The 8,066-nt window shown below is 46.7% G+C and overlaps 1 protein-coding gene across 1 annotated transcript; it reads left to right on the forward strand.

The window, feature by feature from the left end:
• Positions 1–231: 231 nt before the first annotated feature.
• Positions 232–5,120, forward strand: LEUTX (leucine twenty homeobox). The gene is made up of 3 exons (XM_059151181.1): positions 232–238; positions 3,831–3,982; positions 4,660–5,120. The coding sequence occupies exons 1-3, from the start codon at positions 232–234 to the stop codon at positions 5,065–5,067; spliced, it is 567 nt and encodes a 188-aa protein (XP_059007164.1). The 3' UTR covers positions 5,068–5,120.
• The last annotated feature ends 2,946 nt before the right edge of the window (positions 5,121–8,066 follow it).

Raw genomic sequence — 8,066 nt, forward strand, 5'->3', positions numbered from 1 at the left:
ATCTCTGCTTTATCCAGAAATCAGCGCAGCATCAGGCACAGAATCAGTTCTTAATGCACAAGTACTGAATGGATTACTGGAAGGTGTGACGTGGAGGGAGGGATTGGGCAGGGGCCTGATTACATTAAAATCTTGCTTAAATAGGAGCTCCCTAAACCCAGCAGATACACAGACGAAACTCAGGAGGTCGGAAAACAGAGCTGAAGGAGTCTGTACTTCAACGGGGATAATATGGCAGGTAAGCTGGGGGCAAAGGCGGAGCATAGTAGTGAGATGCTAGAGGGTTGTGGACAAGCAAAGGATAGTGGGTGAGGGTTTGTTGTAGCCTCTTGCCAACACCAAGTGGCCAGTTTGGGAAACCACTGGGTTGTACCAACAGGGAGCACTGGAAAACGCTTTATAACTGGACTCCACCATTAGCCGAGAGATTTTGTTTTTTCAAGTTCTTTCTTTCTTTCTTTCTTTCTTTCTTTCTTTGACAGACAGAGATCACAAGTGGGTAGGCAGAGAGAGAGGAGGGAAGCAGGCTCTCCAGCTGAGCAGAGAGCCTGATGCGGGGCTCAATTCCAGGACCCTGGGATCATGACCTGAGCTAAAGGCAGAGGCTTTAACCCACTGAGCCACCCAGGTGCCCCTCCAAGTTCTTTTTAATACTTGCTACTGTCTGACTTTCAGATGTCAGCCATTTGGTGTGTGTTCAGTGAGGAAATTCAACTGAGTACATTGTTAAGATCGCGCTGGCTGTATTCGACGATTTGTGAATCAGGCAACATCCAATCTAGCCAACAGAAAGGACCTCTGGGGAGTTGTACTAAAGGAAGACTTTTCTGGGTAAAAAGGAGCAGGGAAAGAGGAAGTGAGACTAGACAAACAAGCCGATTGGTTATTGCAAAGTTGGTTTCCTGCGGGGGCTGGCAGGGGTCTACCAGGTGGTTCCCTGACTAGTGGTGATCAAGTAATTCCTGACTGGTTTTAAGATTCCATCCTTGGGAGAACAGAAACTAAGTGTCAGTATGGTGATATGGGGATTAGCATGAGCCACTCCATTTTGGGCCCATTGTCTTGTTTTTAACGGTATAAAATAGTACTTAATATTTGATCCATTTCCCATTTTTTTATTACCTAGTGAAACTGAGACTCCTTGCGCTATTTTTCTTTTTTTTTTGAGAGAGAGAGCACGCACAAGAGAGTGCACTGGGAGGGACAGAGAGAGAAGGAGAGAGAGAATCCTAAGCAGGCTCCACACTAAGTGGGAGGCTAACTCAGGGCTTAATTCTATGACCAACCCTGAGCTCATGACCTGAGCAGAAGAGCAGAAATCAAGAATCAGATGTTCAGGGGCGCGGGAAGCCTGCTTTTTCCCTCTCCCACCACCTCCCTCCCCTGCTTGTGTTCCCTCTCTCCTTGTCTCTCTCTGTGTCAAATAAATAAAATCTTAAAAAAAAATAAAAGAGTCAGATGTTCAACCGAATGAGTCACCCAGGCGCCCCTCCCTGTTCAATTTTAAAGTCCATTCTGCTTTTCTCTTGTGTGAATTCTCCACTTACTGTTTTTTATTTTCTAGGATTTTTTTTCTTGAGGCTCAGGAGAACTTTTTTTTTTTTTTTAAGATTTTATTTATTTATTTGACAGAGAGAGATCACAAGTAGGCAGAGAGGCAGGCAGAGAGGAGGGGGAAGCAGGCTCCCTGCTGAGCAGAGAGGCCAATGCGGGGCTTGATCCCAGGACCCTGAGATTATGACCCAAGCCGAAGGCAGAGGCTTAACCGCTGAGCCACCCAGGTGCCCCTCAGGAGAACATTTTTGTTGTATTTAGAAACTGATAATTTCTCTTATTTGCTGAAAATAAGTTCTCTCATCTGTGGTCTGTATTTTTCAATTTACTTAAGACTTCTATTGTCCAAATATTTTAAATATTGATGTTATGATATTTATATTTTCCTTTTGTTATTTATTTTGAAAGCCTAGTTGAGGGGCACCAGGGTGGCTCAGTGGGTTAAAGCCTCTGCCTTCGACTCAGGTCATGGTCCCGGGGCCCTGGGATCAAGTCCCACACTGGGCTCTCTGCTCAGCAGGGAGCCTGCTTCCTCCTCTCTCTCTGCCTGCCTCTCTGACTACTTGAGATCTCTGTCTGTCAAAAAAATAAAATCTTAAAAAAAAAGAAAGCCTAGTTAAGAAGTGTATTTCTTTCTTTAAAAAAAATGATTTTATTTATTTATTTGAGAGAGAGAGAGAGAGAGAGAGATAGGAGCATGAGAAGAGGGAGGGTCAGAGGGAGAAGCAGACTCTCTGCTGAGCAGGGAGCCATAAGTGGGACTCAATCCCCGGACTCCGGGATCACGACCTGAGCTGAAGGCAGTAGCTTAACAAACTGAGCCACCCAGGCACCCCTCTTTTTTTTTTTTTTTTTTTTTTTTTTTAAGATTTTACTTATTCATTTGAGAGAGAGAGCACACAGCCATGTAAGTGGGGAGTGGCAGAAGGAGAGACAGAAAGAATCCCAAGAAGACTCCACACTAAGCATGGCTCTGACACAGGGCTTGATCTCACGACCCTGAGATCATGACCTGAGCTGAAACCAAGAGTTGGGTGCTCAAATGACTGGGGTACCCAGGCACCCCTTTAAGACTTTAGTTTTTATTTTATTATTTTTAAAAAGATTTTATTTATTTGATAGAGAGAGAGCACAAGCAGGGTAAACAGCAGAGGGAGAGGGAGGAGCAGGGAGCTGGATGTGGGGCTCAATCCCAGGACCCCGGGATCACGACCTGAGCGGAAGGCAGATGCTTAACCGACTGAGCCACCCAGATGCCCCAACTTCTATTCCTTTTCTTAAGAAAAATGTTTCTGTTCGTTCATTTGTGGTTCCTCCTCTTTCTCCTGCTTATCTTTTCTGTCTCTGTGTCTTCCTCCAAGGTCTTCTAAGCCCCCCCACTTTGTGTTCAAAGACACTCTGAGAAGCTGCGAGAAATCCCTGACTGACCTCTTTCTTGTCTTCACAGTGGGGTGGTTAGTGGAATGCTGACTTTTTTGTATGTATGCCTTTGTGTGCCTCCCACATATATAGAATCTTCCATGGAGAATGGACCAAATATTGCTAGATGACATGGTTTTACGTTAACATTTTAAACAACAGTAAAAAAAAAAAAAAAAAACCCCTCCCAATTTGTACCTATGATGCGTCAAGCCGGTAATTAGCAGACTTGCTTTCTGGATACTCCGTGTCTTCCCCAAAGTGAGTGAATTATATGGGACCGTTTCACTGATAGAGAAAAGAGGGAAAGAGTGACAGAGCTCATAAACAGAGTAATCAACATTCTTTCTCAGGTCACTAAGCTTCACGCCTACTTCCCTAACTGGCCTCGTTAATAAACGGCCGAATCAACAGCTTCAGGATCTCACGCACCGACCAGTGTAGACAGCAGTGGCCCAGAGCCTATTGCTGATTTCATGGTCTCGGACACTCAAACACTCTCTGAATCGTATGAACGCCAATGAATCCCAGGTCGATGTCATGTCCCTGTGTTATCCCAACAAGGACAGCTATCTTTTCTCCCACTCGTCTGGTTCAAAATTTTTCTAGGCTATGAGTTTCTAGCATATTCCTCTAGAACAAGGGGACAGTTACTTGCCCTTAAATCAGGCTTAAACCATTTTCTAGTAGGGGACACTCAATTTCAGGGACACAGGGTAGCCCCAGCAAGATGGTGAAGTGTGAGTCAACTTTTTAGACCAAGCTCTCAGCTCAGGCTCAGGTCAGGAGTTTACCTTGGAGTGTGTGTGTGTGTGTGTGTGTGTTTAAATGAAAGCTTTTGTCTATCCTTTTTGCAGAAAATCCAAGGTATGCTCGCCGGGGCCGCACACAATTCACTGTGGAGCAGCTCCAGGCCCTGAAGCGTGTGTTTGAAGAGACCATGTACCCAGACTGGACAACCACGGAGGAGCTCATCTCCATTACTCATCTCGATGAGTCTGTAATAAAGGTACGTCCCTGCAGACGTCTCTAGCTAGCACACCTAACCCAGAGTGTCACACGCACTTGTAACTCGCACATCATGTAATTCCTGTTTATGGAACAACTGGTACATGTCAGGACAGATGTTCTGTATTTTTTTTCTTCCTATCACCTATTTCACTGAGGAACACTAAGGTTCACAGAGACTCCTCCAAGGGTTATAAACACAAGAGCTGGAATTTGAATCCAGATCTTTCTGACTCCAGAACCACAATGCTACAGGGGACCTTTTGGGGATGGATCTCAGATCATCCCCTCGGGGTCTGTTCCTGTTCATTTCTAGGTTCTCCTTAATAAGGACGTTCACAGTCCTCTAGATGTCTTGCGGCTTCTCATAGTCTCAATCTTCAGAATTCTCTCGAAAAATGCAGAACATTTATAAGACAGAAGCACCTTGCCTTATCCCCTCCCGATCTGGCGTTTCAGTGCTCTGTCCTATCCCACCCACTGCAAGCACGATCTCACGCTCCCTTTGCCATCTGGAACTCAGGACCGCGGGGGACAGACGGAACGTCCCTTGTTCACATAACTGAAGAGATGAGAGACTAGCCTTCTCATGCCAAAAGAGCCCAGTCCCCGGGAACGTGCGGGTTCCCTGTTGGACCCACCCCACTTTATTAACCTTCTCCCCTCCTCTCTCCCCAGACTTGGTTCAAGAACCAGCGCGTCAAAAGGAAGAAAGAGCAGCAATCAAATGGATCAAATTCATCACGACAGGCACCAAACCCGACCACTCCGGGCAAAGAGGAGGAGGAGCCCTCCTCACCTGTAACTTCAGCAAACACTCATCATCACAAAAGACCCGGCATTTCAGACACCCCTGACCATGAACTGCCTCAGTCCTCCAAGAACGAGCAACCTGGTTCCTCCAGATGGAATTCATTTTGGGATTCACAGCCTGCAGATCTCCAAGATCTATGTCTGGGGGACTCTGATCCTCCCTGGGCCTCCAGTCCCTATGACATCGATCAGTTTACACAGCTCTATGCCCTACCTGGGGATGATGGTCCCCACAGTCTGGATCAGTACCTCTCCCCCACATGGCCCAGGTGAAGTGGTACGGCTGACATGTCCATTTATCTGTTTATTGAAAAACAGGTGTGTGCTGGAACAGGTGTTCCGTGATCCAAATCTTGACCAACCGAGCGACATTTCCAAACGTGTTTAATGGGTTAGTTTAAGTTTAAATGGATCAGAGCCCAGCAGTCCATCTGGTTCTGTAAGGAGAAAGAAATCTCTCTACCTGGGGCTCCTGGGGGGGGCTCAGTTGGTTAAGTGGCTGCCTTCAGCTCAGGCCATGATTGCAGGGTCCTGGGATCGAGCCCCACCTTGGGCTCCCTGCTCAGTGGGGAGTTTGCCTCTCCCTCTCCTCCTGTTCATGCTCTCTTTCTCTCTCAAATAAAATCTAAAAAAAAAAGATATATCTTAAAAAAAAATAAATTGCTCTACCTTTCATCATTGTTCTGTCCTGTGAGTAGTATCCTTTCAACCAAATTCAGTATCAATGACAGTCATAGGTGCCTGTAGAATGGTAGCAGAAACCAGCTAGTTTTCCTTGGGTGTTTGCCTGTCCCAGCGGAGTTAGCTCCATGAAAGCACCCCCAACAAAAGTCAATACCATGTGGACTGAGCACTGGTACCCGAGGGACCATCTTCTCTCTTTAAAAAGGTTGCAGTAGCAAAAAAGTAGTAAAAAAGCACCTGGGTGTCTCAGTGTGTTAAGCCTCTGCCTTTGGCTCAGGTCTTGATCTCAGGGTCCTGGGATAGAGCCCTGCATCTGGCTCTCTGCTCAGTGGGGAGCCTGCTTCCTCCCCACCCCCACCCTCCTCTCTGCCTACTTGTGATCTCTCCCTCTCTTTCTCTGTCAAATAAATAAAATCTTTTAAAATAAAAAAATAAGAAAAATTAAAAAGTTGTCTTGACATCAGCAAGATGATGGGTTAGGAGGTCCCAGCACTTGTATCTCCAGAAAAACAATGATTTAACAAGGTACTTATGGGTGAAAATAGCTCAGAGAAGAGTTCCGGAGTACGAGCCCAAGGCCTCTGTAGAAAAGCACAGAAAGCATTCTATGTGTGTCACTTCAACCCCTAGTCCTATAATTTGCTGCCAAGGGGGATCCCCTTGGCGGAGATACATCCCTCCCCCTACTCCACTTGAGAAAAAAAGGAGAAGATTCCAACAGCTTTCACCATGAGGACCCAAGTGGGGTCAAACACCCAATGTTCGCCCACGCTAATCCCAGCTGAGGAAGGTGCCTAGAGTCCATGCCACTAAACTGAGCTCCTGTTGGAGGAAGGCATAGGAGGGCATAGAAAGGAGGGGACGGCTGTTCGACCCATGCACTGGACACCTGCATTCAGAGGCCCCTTGGCCCCTCTATTGTCCCTGGACCGCGCATTCCACTTGCCTTTCCCCAATCCTAATGTAAATTCCCTCGTTTATTAAACCTTCCACGCACCAAGCTGGGGTAGTCTGCCTCTTTCTTTTGTCTCTCCTTGCCCTTTCTGTACGGTAGCCAGTTTCAAATCATACCTGGCAAGCTCCCGTGGAGCTTGCAAGCCAATGTGCCTGGGAGCTGACATTTCCACCCCATCCACACAGGCCCTGGCCCACACATGAACATCCGCACCCTTGTTGGCTAGATGGTTATTAAGAAATGGGGTGAATAAAAAAAAGAAAAGAAAAGAAAAGAAAAGAAAAGAAAGGGGTGAATAAACCAGAGGTCCCGATGGTGGGACTCTGACTGGGTAGTGTGACCCCGAAGGGCACCAAACAATGTCCTGAGAGCTTGGGACAATGGGTGTAGCAAGACCAGGGCGCCTCCCTGTCGGTCCCCTTATTTTGCCTAACTCCAGGGTCACTGCCCACATTTGAGCACTAGGGGGCGGCATTCGCACATAACCTGCAAGACGGTGCCCTTGATGGTGCGGTCCCCTATTCCCTCTCCTGTGGGTGGGCAGTACTCCTCCCCTACAGGCAGCCGCTGCTCCCCGGGTCCACGAACTGGTCGCTCAACACGAGTGGACGTGTGTGCAGCCACCGGGACCCGCTTTGCCTGAGGACTTTCTATCCAAGTTTCCTGCGGTGTCTCCAGCAGTGTCACTCTGGGTTTAAGACCCACCCCTTATCCTTGATGTCCAATCAGGATCGAGGGCTGGATCCTTGGGGCATCAATTGGGCAGAGGCTATTTTATTTAAAAAAAAAAAAAAAAAGTAAACAAACAAATACAATGAAAATGGGGTTTCTCCATGGAAGTAGTCCTGACAATAATTGGCACGTGAAAAATTGGAAAATCTGAATACACCAATAATCAAAGAAGTAACAAAGGAAGTAAAAAAGCTATAGTCTTAAGAATGGCATTAGATGGTTTAGAGCCAATTCTGCCATATAATCAAACAAAGAACTCCTAGGTTGTGGGAGGAAGTCCAGAACATAGAAAAAGAAAGGACATTCCCAAAATCTTTTGAATGCTTGGCACAATTCCTGCAACAAACCTAGAAAAAGAGGATTAAAAAGAAAACCAAAACACTAGGCAAATGTCACTCATAAAACAGAACGAAATTAAAAAAAAAAATTAACCAATTGAACTCAGCAATGTTTTAAGACAGTGATTCACAAGAAATGGTAGGGATGCTCTTAGAAATACAGAAATATCTCAACAAGGCAAAATGTGCCAGAGATTTCCGGCTCATTTCCAGGTTAAAGATGAAATCATATGGAATCGTCTCAGAAGGCAGAGAAATGTGCGAATTAATGGGAGAGGCCCACCGTTCAAGTGCCTCCTCCCTCAGCCCCTCCAGCTGGAGGGGCAGGAAGCTGGAGCACAAACTGGCCATTCCTTACAGCTTGGACGAGAAAGAGCGAGAACAGTGAGGAGAGTCAGAACCCTGAACGATCTTGAGGGCAACCAGCAAAACAGGGAGAGCTGCACAGATTAGAGATGAGGGAGAGGGAGAAAGAAGGAGGTGGAGAGAAGCTGGGGAGGGGGATCATGGGGAAGGTGACCCAGACACAGAGGGAAACGTAGAGACCGGGGGGAGACTGAGGG

This window comes from Mustela lutreola, chromosome 16 (assembly GCF_030435805.1).
Source record: "Mustela lutreola isolate mMusLut2 chromosome 16, mMusLut2.pri, whole genome shotgun sequence".
NCBI classification, from domain to species: Eukaryota; Metazoa; Chordata; class Mammalia; order Carnivora; family Mustelidae; genus Mustela; species Mustela lutreola.